This window comes from Oryzias melastigma, linkage group LG3 (genome assembly GCF_002922805.2).
Source record: "Oryzias melastigma strain HK-1 linkage group LG3, ASM292280v2, whole genome shotgun sequence".
In the NCBI taxonomy this organism is placed as follows: domain Eukaryota; kingdom Metazoa; phylum Chordata; class Actinopteri; order Beloniformes; family Adrianichthyidae; genus Oryzias; species Oryzias melastigma.
In genome coordinates, this window is record NC_050514.1 from 7,369,829 (window position 1) to 7,385,562 (window position 15,734).

The 15,734-nt window shown below is 40.8% G+C and overlaps 1 protein-coding gene across 2 annotated transcripts in view; it reads left to right on the forward strand.

Annotated features, from left to right (window-relative positions):
* Positions 1–1,220: 1,220 nt before the first annotated feature.
* serinc4 (serine incorporator 4) overlaps positions 1,221–15,734 on the forward strand; it is a 37,034-nt gene continuing 22,520 nt past the window's right edge. The window contains exon 1 of one of the 2 annotated variants that reach the window (XM_036217145.1): positions 1,221–1,303. In XM_036217145.1, coding sequence (XP_036073038.1) covers positions 1,277–1,303 — 27 coding nt within the window. In that variant the 5' untranslated portion in view covers positions 1,221–1,276. Of the gene's footprint in view, positions 1,304–11,356; positions 12,362–15,734 lie in introns of those variants that run through there. The other variant, XM_024294741.2, reaches the window with a different exon arrangement.

Consider the following 15,734-nt stretch of genomic DNA (forward strand, 5'->3'; position numbering starts at 1 on the left):
AGATGTTCAAAAAAGAGTTTTTAATTGTCCCACATAAAAAAATGCCAATTTATTAATGGGCCCAAAATTAAATGGGATCAACTTAACAGAAGGTAACTTAGGAAATCAAACAAATTCTCCAACCAGGTGAACTTAAACTAACCCACCAACACCAGGGGAGTGTTAACCAGCTGATCAAACCATTGAAATGAGTGGGAGGTAACTACTAATAAAAGAAGCTTAAACACATTAACAAAACAGACAAATTAAAAGTAATTTTGACATTGAACAGATAGAAACTCGGGCCTAAGAAACAGTTTTATGTAATTAAAAGAAACAGCCAAATTAAAAGAATAAACTCTTTGGTTCTCCTCATCTTCTTCCAATGGAATCTTCCGTTGTCCTGCTCCTCCCACTGCCACATCTCAACCGGCCAACAGAAACGCAGAAAAAAGAAGAAAATCAGATGAACTAAATGTTAGGGCAAATCATCAAGTTAATGTTACCGTAAAACAAAATATGTGTAAAATGTAAATATAAATATATATTCATTAATTTTCTCAGCCGCTTGTCCCTTTCGGGGTCACAGGGCTAAATGCAAATATATTTACTGCGATTAAATAAACTACAAGATAAAATATCTGTGCAAAGAATAAACTTAACTAAACTGTGGGGTAGTGAATTATGGTCCAACGAGAAATATAACATAATTAGTATAAATAAACTTTAGGCTCAAATACAAAAGAGGTTTATATCCAAATATACACATTGTGTGTCAGAAATGTCATAACCCCCTATTGAAACAGTGAAAGGGTCCTTCAGCTCTCATCTGTCTGATCATCTGCTAGACATGATCAGTTAAAAGCAAATTAGGACATAAAAACAAGCAAACAACTATAGGATGTAAACATGTAGAAACAAACAGATGTATCAAAGTCAAAAATAGTCTGTTTTTGTTGTTTTGCTTCAAGAAGTAAAAAGTCACAGGATTATGTGACCCCCCCTCCGGATCCCTCATCCTGCTTCTATTCCTGTGGCGTGTAAGAGGTTTACTTGAGCTCCAGCCTCAGATTTCCTGTCTCCACACTCTTTCAGGCGGTCTGTGTTCCTTAGCTCCATCACTCCCCAGACTAACAAGATTACCGGGAAGAGGGGAGCTGCGCTGAGCCAGGTCCCGCAGGAGACCTGTGGAGCGGCCGGAGGAATGGCACGGGGTCCGGAGAGGAGCTTCTGCGGTCACACCAACCCCTTCATCCTTCTGTACGACTGACAAGTGCGCGGCGGCTTGGAGGACATCATGACCAGGCACTGGTGTCGAGCTCAGGTGAGACATACCTGCTCAAGTTGTACTCAGCATTTCAGACGAAGTCCCGCCACACCCGAACCAGAACCTGAGCTGGCATCTTTTCACCTGCGAGCTCCAAACATGTCCAACTGCTGCTGAAGATGGATGTAGATCTGACCTTAAACACAAAATCTTTAACTTACCGTAACTTTTCAATCATTAGCTCTATAATTCCAGTAGATTGTGAAGGAGAAAAGCTGCTCAACGAGCCGCTTTTCTCCTTCAGAATCTACTGGAATTACCGTATTTTTCGGACTATAAGTCGCACCGGAGTATAAGTCGCAGGGGCCAAAAAATGCATAATGAAGAAGAAAAAACCATACATAAGTCGCACTGGAGTATAAGTCGCATTTTTTTCAAGTAATTTATTTTACAAACTGGTTGAAAAAAACGATATTACATCATCCTGGAAGGTAAGTTATAACATTCATAAGTGAATAGAAAACAGGCTGAATATGTGTCAACACATATTCACATATTAGCATCATGAAAAAAACGAAAAGATGTAGCATTTATATAACATAACAGTTTTATTTAACTATAGCCTCAAGAACTCATCAACTTTGTATCTTTACTGTAATTAATTGCACACAATCTCACTCTATATCACTAAATCCGTTAAATTCTTCGTCCTTTGTGTCACGTCTGAATAACTAAAGTAAATAAAGTAATTGCATAGATCACCATAAGAGGGCACTCTAGACTTACGGTCCATATCTCATCTCATTAAAAATTCGTATATAAGTCGCACTGGAGTATAAGTCGCAGGGACATTCAATCTATGAAAAAAACCGCGACTTATAGTCCGGAAAATACGGTATGTTGATCGTGTTAATTATAAGAAAATAACAATAAATCAAAGAGCATAAACACTGGAGTTCTGCTGTCAAAAAGTTATAGAACTGGGCCCTGTTTCAAGACGCAGGTTTCGTTGAAACTCTGAGTTTGTGAAGTCTGAGTTAAGGAAAACTCTGAGTTTTTGGTTTCAGAAAGAGAGATATTAAACCTGTGAAAGTGGGTTAAACCAAACCCATTTCACGAAGGCGGGTAAGCTGAACTCTGAGTTTATCACTATGGCAACTGAGTCTGTGAACATAACCTGGTCTGGAGCAGGTTTCCTTCAGGAAACTTAGAGTTCTCTGCCGTCTCCGCCCCTTTTTAAAGTGAAGGCTGTTCAATTAAAACTTCCTCATTAACATTTTAGAACATTCACGTTAGAGACGTCACGTTTCCACTAAACAGCATGTCTTTTCATAGAGGATCCTGTAGAGAGGAGGCTGGATTAATCCAGAGGGAATGTCATTTACATCAGGAGAAGATTTTGAGGACACGAGTCGATTGCCTGGTGTTTAACAATTCATTTTTATTTGAGTGATAACGCTTTTCCAGGGACTCATTATTAATAATACCGAGTCACCCCCCCCCCCCCCCCCACCCCAATTTCAACCGAAAAATACTCTTGTATTTAACTGGCGATCTACTTTTTTTTCTTTTCCTCTTTTTAAACCCTTAACAAGGGGAAATCTTTAAAACTTAAGAAGTGGAGATGCCTGTGAAAACATCTACTGTGCTGAGAGAGATTTATCAACTGTTAGTGTGGTGATTAGTGCAGCCACCTTCCAATGTAACAGTCAGGGGTTTGTGTCCCAGCTATGGAGAAGTTTTATTATGTAAAAAAAATGTCAGTGATTATTATTTAATTCTTGAGAATTAAGACTAAATAAATACTTATTTTAACACATTCCAGACATGTACAGTGTTTCTTTTTTGTGTGCAGTGATATTTGTGTGTATGTGGTGGTGGGGGGGGGGTTACAAAAACAATCATTCATGCAATTATGGAGATTACTGGTTAAATTATTGACAGATCAAAAAGCATTCCTTACTTAACAAGTGACAGAATGACCTTCCTGACATTATTTAGTTCTTCTCCTGAATTGAAATGATTCAAATGCAGACGTACGCATTGACTCTGGCAGTTTGTTTTATTTTGCTTGTAGGAACACATCAATTTCTGTCAACGTGAAGTATGACGCCATGTTGGTGTTTGTTACCGTTGCCATGGTGAATAATGTCTTTGCTCCATCATTCAGGGCTTTTTATGGTTCTGATTCTGAGTCCAACGAATCAGAGTAGATTGAACAAACGTTCTCCAGCTGTTCTGAAACCGAAAACTCTGAGTTGGTGACATCGTACCCCGGGCTCACATGGCTAGTGTTCCAGCTCAGGTGCAGGAGTGGTCTAGCTACAGCCGATGGTTTATATTAGGTACAGGTTGGCTGCAGCTACAGGCTCTGCTCCCGACCTCGCAAAACTCCAAACTTACATACGTTTACGCTAAACCCCTTTTATTAGCTGTGGTTCAGCAGCGTTGATCGGCGAAAATGTGAACCCAACGAAATGCATTTGCAGCACCGCGGAGGCCCGACTGCAGACGCAGGATGTGAAGATGTGAAGGCCTGCAGTGGGATTTCCTCTCGCACTTTTAAAGTTACGTAAAGACGGCGGCGCTCGCATCGGAGCTGTAACGCTAGCAGTGTGAGCCCGGGTTAGTCTGTCAACTCTGAGTGCAGGTTTGAACTCTGAATTTGTAATACCTGCTTCTTGAAATGGACCTCTGAACTGCATAACTAAGTACTGTAGGGTCACAATAACCCTATAGGGTCTGACTGCTGCTGAAGTAAAACAATCTTAAAAAAACAACATTAAAGACTCACATTAATCATGTGGGTGAAAAATAGTCAAACCTGCACGGGTCACGCAGGTGACGCACACAGAGAAAATGTTCATGCACCTTTTTTCTACTGGCATGCTGCCAGAAACAGGTCACAATATTTATTTGTAAAATATTGCTTTTTTAAATTATTTTGATTTCATCTCTTTGGTTTGTTAAACTGATCAGCAGAGACATAGTCGAATATTTAAGTACAGGCATCTAATGAGCTTCATTTGGTTCAGTCTATTCTTTTTTTTATTGGTTGTTTGTTTATTATGTATGCTCTGTAATAATATGTTCTGTAAATGGTAAACTAAGCCAATAAACCAATACCAACACTCATACAACATGTAAGGTAATCAATAGGGAAGTGGACTTTCCTTTTTCTACCCCTCATATCCTGTGAAGGGGCCAGTACTGGTCATGTGATGAGTACACACTTCCTGTATGCAGTCTGACTGTTAGAAATGAGGAAATTAAACAATCACATTATAGTTTCTGTGGAAGACCTATAGACGTACTACGAGCACTTGTATCACCTGCCCACCTGTGCGGTCAGCTAGGGACCAGTATGTAAGAACAGCGCACCACAGCATCCTCGCATGTCATAAGTGCGTGGAACTTACATTAGATTTACAAATACTTCAAGGTGCACTTACCACATGCATGGTAATGGTACATTCCATTTTCATGATGTCCCTTAAAGTGACCACACAAGTCTCAAGGGAACTGCAAGACACACCTGTGCTCACCTTAAGATGCAGCTGGACCCGGGCAATTAAGACGGACTCGACAGAAGACATGTCATTTTCTACTTTAAAAAAGAGGCCATTTTAAATGCTGCTGGAAAGTACCTAGACCAGAGAAAGAATAGCTGAAAGAGATGACTCCCAACCATAGACATATGTTAATATCACCAAGTGTGGCGTGACGTCACACATAGAAAATGCCTTACCTCTGGCTCTCCTGCTTTCAGCCAAATCTGTCAAGGATTTTTCAGCACTATGGACGCCACCATTTGGAGCCCAACGACAGTGATTGTTCTGAGTCACGTTTTTAGGGCAACTACTGTTTGAAGTCAACGCCCTTTCCTCTGAAAATGGCTTGGGAGAAACTGTCAATCAAACGTTTGAGGCGGGGCCAGAGGGTACCACATGCTTTACTGATGCGACTGATTGGTCAGTTTATAACTTGATTAACTTGTGATAAAGAAAAAAAATATTGTGAAAAAAATATATACTATCAAGAAGATGTTAAGAAGAATTAATCAAAGCAAGAATGGTTATTCTGGAAAATAGAACTGAATAATGACTGACTACGTCTCTATAAAAGTCTACAGGATTTTAGCTTCTTGGAGCCCGCAGGTACTTCCTGTTTGGAACTCAAGGAGGGAGGGGTTTTCAGGATGGCGTCTCACTCCAGTAGAGTTGCTGATCTGAGAGGATAGGGGAGCAACATGCTGTTGAGGCCAGAGGCAGAGTGAACTGCTGCCTAACATTTAGAGCTGAAAAAGTATCATGTTTTGGTAGCATAAAAAATGGTCTCTGCTGACTTCCTGTTTACGTCTCAGTCTATATGGTGTAGAACAGCTTAGTGGTCGAGCGTCTGCCCTCTTCCTCAAACGAACAAATAAACAAATATTGTAAACTTAAACAAGGAGGCCATTCAGTTGGTACTAAACACATAATACGGGAAATATGTTTTTATTGTTGTCTAAATGTCATGTGCACAGCTTACATATCATAAGTAAAACACTAGGTACATACAGATAAACATTTACGATGTAAGCAGTCCACTGCTGCGTTAGCTTGCTGTAGACTAGCTAAAGTGTTAGCATTAGCATGACCAATCGCAATCTTACATGCAGATGAAGAGCGATCAATGACGTCATCGCAGTGCGCCTCTTGGAGCTGCCAAGTCAAACTGATTTATGTCACTTTAATTATGTCACAGGAAAAGCAGTGTTGAAGTAGAAAATGAAAATGCAGTTTGGAGGATTGAGTTTTCATTTTACTTAAGAGACAACTAATGCAGTTACATTGTGAAAATGAAACAGGATTTCTGTTCATCCATTTTAATGGTGAAATTTGCTCTTTCTTATTGAATTTTGGTACAAATTTACAAGAGAACTTCTTGAAAATGAAATGTTAAATGACATTTTCTTTGTCATTCTAATTAAATGATGGAATGAGCGGTGGTGTTTGGAGGATTGAGTTGTCATTTTGTTTTTGAGTCAACTATATGTGATCAAATCAGGATCAGCTTACAGCTGAAAATTGAAAGACAGTAGGTTTTACTAATAGATACATTATTTTGCAATTTTTGTATTTTTACACTCATAGTTTTTTTTATTCAATTATTCCATTTTCCAAATTTTCAAGATTTATTTCAAGTTTTCAGTATTTTTCTTCCAGGTTAATTTTTTTATTCAAATTTTCATTTTTTTTTTCATATTTTCAAGATTTATTTCAAGTTTTCTTTTTTTTTCAAATTTACAAAAAAAAATCAAACTTACAATGCCTAAATGTTCAAATTATTTTTTATTTACAGTGTTTTTTTTAAGTTTTTAATCAGTTCTTTTCTTTCACTTCAAGCTGATCCTGATTTGACCCCATACAACTGATGCAGGTATATCATGAAAATGAAAAAGGATTTCCAGTACTGACTTTTATTTTGAAATATGAGCCACATTAGCTGCCATATAAAAACTATACCTTAATTCATCCATCCATTTTCTTGACCGCTGTGTCCCTTTCGGGGTCGCGGGGGTGCCGGAGCCTATCCCGGCTACTGAAGGGCGAAGGCGGGGTTCACCCTGGACAGGTCGCCAGTCTGTCGCAGTATACCTTAATTGTCAACAGATAATATAAGAATTAGCTTTTTCTATGTTATTATGTCAAAGCAGACAATGAAAATGTGGGTGGGGTAAATTAAGAAACGAGAAAATCTAAACATTTTAATAAAACTCACTCCTTGTCTGGGAATTTTGATTCCCAAAATCTGTAGGACTGTAAACAATTTCTAAAGAAAAAAAAGGAAATCTCAAATCACACGTAAATCCAATCCAGCATCCAATTTGTTCTCTGATTTTTTTAGTAACCTCCCCCTCACTGATTGTCCGGTCTATAATGCTCTATTGTCATGTCAGTCAGTGAGTTTAGCAGACATGCTCACCAATGTGAGACAAATGAGGGTGGGGGTGCACTGTTTGTTGGGATCAGCAGTCAACATCAAGCCTGATTCACTCAAACACAGAATCCCCCCCAGCACCATAACCACAACACTGCAGGAAGAACCGCAGAGGGCGGTGGGCACGCTGAAACGAGCCCCCCCCCCCGTTGCAGGATCATCCACAGCTTTCGGATCTCTAATGTGACCAAAAGAGTCTGAACTGGATTCTCCTGGACCAGTGGATGTCATTTCTGTGAGCTCCAGCAGAGGCGCTTTGACTGATGGAGGAAAGCTGCTGCTTGTCGAGGAGCTCTGGTCTACACTGAGACAGGCTCTCTTCGTGAAGTCCAGTAGGACCTGTGAACCGGGACTGCAGCCCTCTGTCATTGCACAGTCCTGCAGAAGCAGACACGGAGCGCTCTCAGACATTTGCAGCCACATTTCCTGTCCTTTGTTCTCTGTGGCACGTTCTCCTCTTCCTCCGCTCTCACAAGGCAGCAGCAATTATCTGAGAGTGAAGGGCCCCCTGGAATGCTGTTGACTGGACCGCCAGCGCAAACACGTGACGATGGCAGGGCTCTGTGGTCTGCAGCCGACCAACCGTCTACACAGAAGAAAGGGATGTTCCAGCAACCAGGAGGGCTGCTGACTTTATTTACATCAACACCAAAAAAAAACCTTTAGTCCACAATAAAACTTCATTCATAAAACATATAAATCCACAACTTTCAGTACAGCACTGTGGACTGAGTGAGCTTTGATGGGAGCATCAGTTTGAAGCCACTGAGATGAGGTGGACCTCATGGTAGCATCTGCTCAAGAGGCCTTCAGTCTGTATCTGTTTGCTCAGCATCAGAAAAAAACAGATGGCAGCAATGGTGATGAGACAGAATGTTCTGGTCTGATAATCCAGCGTCTTTCAGAGAAATAGCCATCCAAGATTTCTAGAGGCTTCCTTCTTTTAGGGGAAGAGTTGAAGTCCAAAGCCTTGCAGCCTGGCTGTACCTGACAGGTTCATTAACCCATTAGGCTCCTGTGGGTGCTTGATGGAGACCTACAGTCAGTGAGAGTTTGGAGATTTCATAGAAAGAGTTTTTTTCTAAAACGAAACAAAACAAAAAAAAAAGAACAAGGGCCCAATCCCAATGTTATAAAAGCAGGATCATGGGCCAAAACCCAACCACCCTGGTGGTCCGGACCTCTGCCTCTGGGTTGGCTGTAGGAAGTGTGCACTGACCCCACCGTCTTATCAATGGTAGGATACAAACCTTTTTTTCCAACCACCCTCACAGGGGAATGGGGAAACAAAGTTCTGTGAAGAGTTGGTACTGGTACTGTCCAAAAACGCAGATCTTGGTGATTAGTTTTGAACATGTTAATCATTTGTTTTCTATGCCATTTGCTTTACAATTCCAGCCAATCATTTTACTTTTTAAGCAATTATGAGTGGGGTCATATAAGCATGGGTGAGGCCGTGAGGGTGCTACAGGGAGGTTCAGTCCAAATGCAGAAGTTAAAGGGTAACCAAACAGGGAAGTTGGAGGCTGACTCCACCCACAGCCGAAATGTGAAAATCCAGTCAGAGGGAGGGAGCTTGGGGGGCAGGACTGTTATCATTATGTAGATCATGACATCAGACATCTGAAACTTACATAGTTTGACCAATAATATAATTCAACTGTAATACCTCAATTCAGCCAGTAGGGGGCAGAACACAGATGGTTTTTGACTATATCTTTAAGAATTCAACAATTTTATTTTAATTTGTCAAAAATGTGGCAATGACCAACAGACAGCACTTTTAAAGCCCCATTTATAGAGATCAACAGACAAAAAAGGTTGATTTAGGGTTTGGTTACCCTTTAAACTGAAGGAAAGTGAGCAGTAAAGTACCTGTTTACTCAGGCGTGTGTGAAGAAGAACACAGTCTTCAACTTTATAAAAAAAAAATTCAAACTCTTCAACTTTTAAAATAGATCTTCCAAAGGCTTTCTTTTCAACTCCACTGAAAATGTATGGTGGTGAATTTAAAGCCCCCCCATGACAAGTTTTTTTATTTAAAAATTGTTCGCAGTAGTTTCTTAATAATGATTATGAAGTTTTTAACCGAAATCCTACAGCCTAAATTTCTTAAAGAGATATTTTTCATGTTGATCTGAAGCCTCTGTTTCCTAAATCTCCTCTGAGGGGGCGTGGCTTTGGTAGCTCCACCCCTGATCCCCCTGTCTGATTTTGATAGCTCTGTGTCTCTCTAGCATAAATCTTCACCACTGCTACATAAAAACGTCCATCAATCTGGGTAATGTCCAGCCGTATGGTTCTGATCCGGATGTCAGCTGGACGAGGAAGTGAAGATCTTCATGGACAGAACTTCCTCCAAAATCCTGATTCTTTCTCCTTCCAGTTCACCAAAGACTCTTTTAGCTAATTCTCCAATGTTTATTGACTGTGATCAATACATTCAATCATTGGTTTCTCAGAGTTCTTGATAAAATAATCAAAGCTAACATCAAAATGCTCTTTCATTGATTTACAATCCTTTCCAACTGCGGTCAAATGAGCCGCCGTTCACATTTCCGTGGTCACATCAAGAAGCTCCGTGGAGTCTGGTGGAGATTTTCCAGCGTTCTCAGTCCTGCTACCGTAAGTATTGGATGAAACTCACACCAAAAATCCAGTGATGCTGATTTGACCACAGAAATGTGAACGGCGGCTCATTTGACTGCAGTCAATGTGAAGATACCATCTTCTCTTCTCCAGAACCTGAACTAGACACTAGGAACAGATGAGGGTTTAGTGCATGTGCAGCAGAGCTGTTGATGGAAAGAAGATCATTCATTCAAACAGAGTCTGTCCAAGACAGTTTGGTTGATTTAAAAGGAGAAATACTCAGAAATGAAAAAACAAAATGATTTATGATTACATTGGTTCTCTTTCAGAAGAAAAATGACACACATGTTACAAACTCTAAAAACAGGATCTTCATCAGAGGGGGACTTTAAATCCTTCTAAAACTTTATCAATGGAGACATTCCTGCAGCAGTTTTAACAAAAAGCTCCAGCATCTCCACTGACCACATTCAGCTCAAAGCATTCACACTTGTAATACTGTAAATAATGTAATTTATTTAAGCTTTCTGGTATTTTTCCTTTTTTTTGAGCTGATTCTGAAAATCATGAAGAACAGGATGAGCTCTGATCAGTAAACTGTTTACTGTGTTTTTGTGTACAAACGACCATGTTGGTGGTTGGTTTGATCATTTGATCTCATTTTTTAGCTGTGAATCTTGTTAAGATTCTGCATTCATTTCTGTCAGATTTTTCTACGTCTGCCTCAGTGTGACAGTTTTCCTCTGTGGTTTCAGACGTTTGGGTCAGTCTGGATGATGTTCTTCAGTTTTGTTCTGTCTCATCGAAGCGTTCTGCTTCCAGACCTCCATCACTGCCTGTCACAGGCTCAGCTGGCTTGGTTGTAGTTGTGGACGTCAGCTGTGATGCTGTTTGAGACTAATCCTTCCAGCGGCGGGGGAGTCTGCTGTCACTGGGTTTGTAGCTACAAGCCTCTTAGATGAGCGCGCCCTGGGCCAACCTCGCTTCTTTGACAGTTTGCAGCTCGGCGCCTTTTTATTTGCGTTTTGAAAACATGTGCTGTCCTCAGTTACACACATCGGCACAGACGTTTGTATGAATGTCACTTTGTTGGTGTTTTCCTGACTGATCGGTGCGAGCTTACCACATGAGGGGATGGTGATGTTTGGAGGTCTTCTGCACTCTTGTCTTTCTGATGCACCGCTGAGGCTGCAGTCCAGGACATGACAGGCTTCAGACAAGAAAGTTCTGCTTTTATGTTGCACCTCTTTCTTTTCTGCTTTGCCTAAATATTGGAGCCAAATAAAAAACTGTGTTCAAAACATGATTGACAGCGAAGTTGGCTAATATGTTCTTCTTCTTCTTGGTCTGCCTGCATCCATGTGTAGGTTTCACCTCCAGGGAAACAACTTCAAGCTCTTCCGTGTCCATCATTCTGCACTCGAGTTAAGTAACGTAAAGCTTGTCGTAAAACTTGTGTAAGTGTGAATCAAAGAACTTAAAGCAGTTTTACGTCACAAAATCACGGGATCTTGATGTCCCGCTCAGAGTGGGGAGGGGTTTTCATGGCAGCTGCACAGATAAAACAGGATCTGAAGTGCTGCTGGATGGTGAAGGTCATCGTGAGGGCTGAGCTGCGATAGGATTATGCACACTGACCCAGATCTGATCGGACTGTCCACACCGCCGGAGTTCTACAGAGAGTGTTCCGGGTCTGGAGATCAGATCTCATTGTTCCAGAGCTCAACAGATGTGTCCAGAGGGAATGGAGGACACTTGTATCAGTCAGTGATCAAAGACTGAAACAGAGATGAGCAGGTGGCAGACTCCAACAGCAGACCTGCAGGCCCCCCAGTGGTCAGACCTGGTGGATGCAGGACGAGCATCTCCATCCTCTCTAGTGAATCTCTCGCCCCTGAGAGCATTTTCAAGGCCTATTTCTGTGGGTCAAGGTAGTTTCTATGGTAACAGATGTGTCAGTATGGGGGGGTCTGTGGTCAGACCTGCAGACGTCCGTGAAAGCAGCAAAACTTCATTCTGAGAACCTGGATTGACACAACTGTGGCTTAATCCCATTGTGCTGTGTGCAGCCCTGGTGAGGGAGGGAGGGGGGGGACGCACAGATGGGACAGACTGTCCAAGTTGACCTCATCCTCCCCCCTCCCCTCACAGTCTCTATGCCTAATCTGAGTGAAACAGGGGGAGGGATGAAGCGCCACCTCTCCCTCTCTTCTGGCAGCGCCCGACAGCGAAGGACTGTCCCCCACCAGGCCGACTGAGAGCAGCTGAACTGGGGCTCATGCTGGGGGGGCTCGGCTGTGGGAAGCCTTCACTGAATCCGGGGGGACTACCTGCTTTCCTGAGCGTTCTGACGGGACTGGGAGTGCTGCTGTGAGGATGGCGTGTTTGCACAAACTCTGAGGCAAAAGCTGAAGGTTCATGGCCAAATGTAGAGCCGTGCTGGCCGAGGAGAAGCACTGCGGGGGGGGCGCCATGTCCGCCACGCAGGAGATGAGCCGCACCAGCGTCTACAGCTACTTCCTGAACATGGTGGCCTATCAGGTGAGAGCTGCTAATTCTGAGACTTGTGGATTTACTTTTTTCCTGTGGACACAGTGAAACGGGGTGGGGTGTGGGGGGGCTTTCAGCTGATGCTTCATGTGTTCAGAGGAAGAAAACCTTGCTGTGTTTGTGCAGCAGAGCAGAAGACGTCTGCTGGTTGTTTGATGACTCCACTTAGTTAGAGATGGTTCGAGAAGCTTCAGAGGTTTACACATCTCACGTTCTCCTAAACACGTGCTCCACCAAGTCCATGTGTCACTCTGAAACAGTTGTGTTGAACACACTCAATGTGTTAGTTTTAAACAGACATCTGTTGACGATGTTCAGTTTGGCCACTAGGTGGCGATCGGGCTATAGCATTACAACTTATTCCAGAAGAAGAAAAAAGTTTGAAGAAAAAAAAAATTTTTTGACCACAAATATTTACCTTAAAAAGTATATTTCCTTTAAAAAGTTTGTAAAATTCATGCCTGTGAGTTTATAAAGATGTTCATTTAGTCAGAAATGTATGTTTAGGTCGACTGAGCGTTAGCATTAGCCGTCTTATGGGAAATTCCATTAAACGTTAGCATCAAGCTAGCAGACTTGAGCTTTATGTGCTAAATTGATTTATATCTTTTATGAATCGATTATTGATCTATTAAGCTTAAATGATTCAAATCGATTTCATTACAGTTTTTTCCAAATGCTAAAACACATTCTGAAACATCAGACCAATTTAACCAAATACTAACCACAATTTTCACAAGCTAAATGTACAAAATACTTGACTCTTCAGTATAAAGCTCACATTGAGATCAAAATGAAGACTCTGTCGTCAAAACAACACACTACACAATAAAACACTTGACGCTGTTCACAAAAACGCACACACACACATAAAAAGAGGATAACAGTATTAAGGTTTTTATTTTATTTTATTTATTTTTTATTTTTACTATAAACCCAGGTTCACATTTCTTGCAGTTCACCATCTTTTCTCTGTGCTGGTCCGACCAGAAGACTTCATCCACATCCTTGGTATCGTTCACCCTATCCACACAACAGGAAGAGATGATCTTGTGTGTCTGATCCAGTCTCGACTAGATGAAATGTCTTCACAACCCGTGTCTAAGACCTGCAACAGGTTTAATCAACTGTACAGTTGTCTCTCGTAAACCTTCCAATACCAAGTAGAAAAACATCTTCAATTGGGTCAAGGAATGGAGAACACGGTGGATGAAAACTACAGTAATACAAATTGGGGATTAGTGGTGAACTTTTGTCTGATGAGTAAACTTTAGTGAGAACTGACGTCGTCCCAGACAACAACAAAATCCTCTCTGTCATTTTCTTGTTGAGTTTCTATATGATTGATTCGTATTATGGTAATGACTAGAACCTGTTGAGTGTTGACCTTTTGACCTGCATCCTTCCTGGTCATTCCATAAACCAACGTATGGTTAATAACTATGACCTGGATCTCATCAGAAACCTTGTTCTTTATCTGGGTTCAGGTCTTGGTCTTTCTCCGTTAACCTCTCAGTTGTTCCAGAACTGCCTTAATATTCACTGCAGTCGATTTGCAACAAGTGTCTTCAGTCTTGAGCAGTTGTGTGTTGATGGTGATCGATGTGTAATAACAGAGTTTGAGTTTTGACTTTGTGTTCACTTTGTGCCTCTTGTGTGTTGTGAATGCCAACTGTGTTTTAACACTGAGATCGTGTGTTCTGCAAAGAGTGGATTAGAGTTTTGCAAATTGTGTGTTAGGTTTCGACCAGTGATGTTTTTGAGAAGAGAGTTAAAGCAGTTGATCGACTGGTTTGGAGAATGGCACTTGGGGAAAACTGTAACTCAGCACTATTTGAAAAACATACAAACTGAAATGACTACACAAACACACTCACTGTGTTGATATCTATTCCACAAACACTCTAGTTTGTTATTATTAACACTTTAAGAGCAGTATTGGGAGGAGCTTATTTTCAAGTAATGTACAACATTGTACTTTATGCTATAATAAAGTGTGTAAGCTTTTTCTTGTAAGTATATTGTAATATTTGACTTAGTATATATATTCAGACATTTATGTGCTACAGTGAACCAAAATATAATAAATCAAAGCAGCTGAACCACAGAGGCCTTAAAACTTATTTTACCCTTTAACACAAGAGCTCCCGTGTTTCTGTTCTTTGATTTACTGTAATTTTTCAACCGTTAACACGATAATTCCAATAGATTGTGAAGGAGAAAAGCGGTTCACGCCGCTTTTCTCCTTCACAATCTACTGGAATTATCGTGTTAACAACCGTAAAGTTCCAGTATGTTAAAGATTTTGTGTTTAAGTGTCACTGGCAACACCTCAAGTGTTAAAGGGTTAATCACAAGTATTCTGTAATAACAGCATCTTACACGACAATGCTCTTATACATTGTGTTGCATCCCTCATTGTTTCTGTCAAACATTTGTTGTTCACACTAACACATTCTTATCACTCTCAAAACCAAATCGCACACGTGCTTACGTCCAACCACACAATCAGATTATCATCATTAGAGCTGTTGTGTTAAGTCTTTAGTGGTGACGAGGCTGTTGTGTTTTCTGTCCTCATATCTAAAGGTTGTTTATACAATAACTCCAGGGGTTTTATCGTTGTTCTGTGATATGAACTGGACCAAGTCAGTGTGACGTACATAATGGTTTACTTCTGGCTTCATTGAAATGAAACCAGTTCAGTTGCCATTTCTACACAACACAGACGCCGCCATGTTGTTTACCAGAAATCATTAGTGAGCAGTGATTGGTCTGAGTCATCGTTTCTATGGAGAATCTGTCAATCCAACATTTGGAGCGTTCAGCGTGACAGCACCTAGTTTTAATTAGGCATCTGATTGGTCATTGGGATAACTTGCACTAAAGAAAAATATCATGAAAAAATTCTGAAAAAATAAGAAAATTATCATAAAAGAAAAATGTAATCGAGCAAGAATTGTTCATCTGTCAAAACAGAAAGACTAAATAACTGCTGTCTTTGTCTCTACGGGATTTCGAATTCTCTGAACCAGCATGTACTTCCTGTTTGGAACACGAGGGGGGAGGGGTCACTCAGTCCAGTTCTCTTATACAGTGTATGAACCAACATGGGATCTAGTTTACAAATTAGAAAAATAATCACATTATTTACTCATATCTGAGTGAGAGTTTCTGATATTTTATTTTTTGTAAACAAAGGGCTATATTTCTGAAGTCTGCAGGGAAGCCAGGTGTGTCACTTCCTGTTTAGTGATAAATGTGTTTGACTGGAACATAAAATAATATTGAATCTAAAACTTAATTAACAATATAAGTAAATTCTGTCAGGTTGTCTGTCAGATCATGAACCCTAAACTTAAAC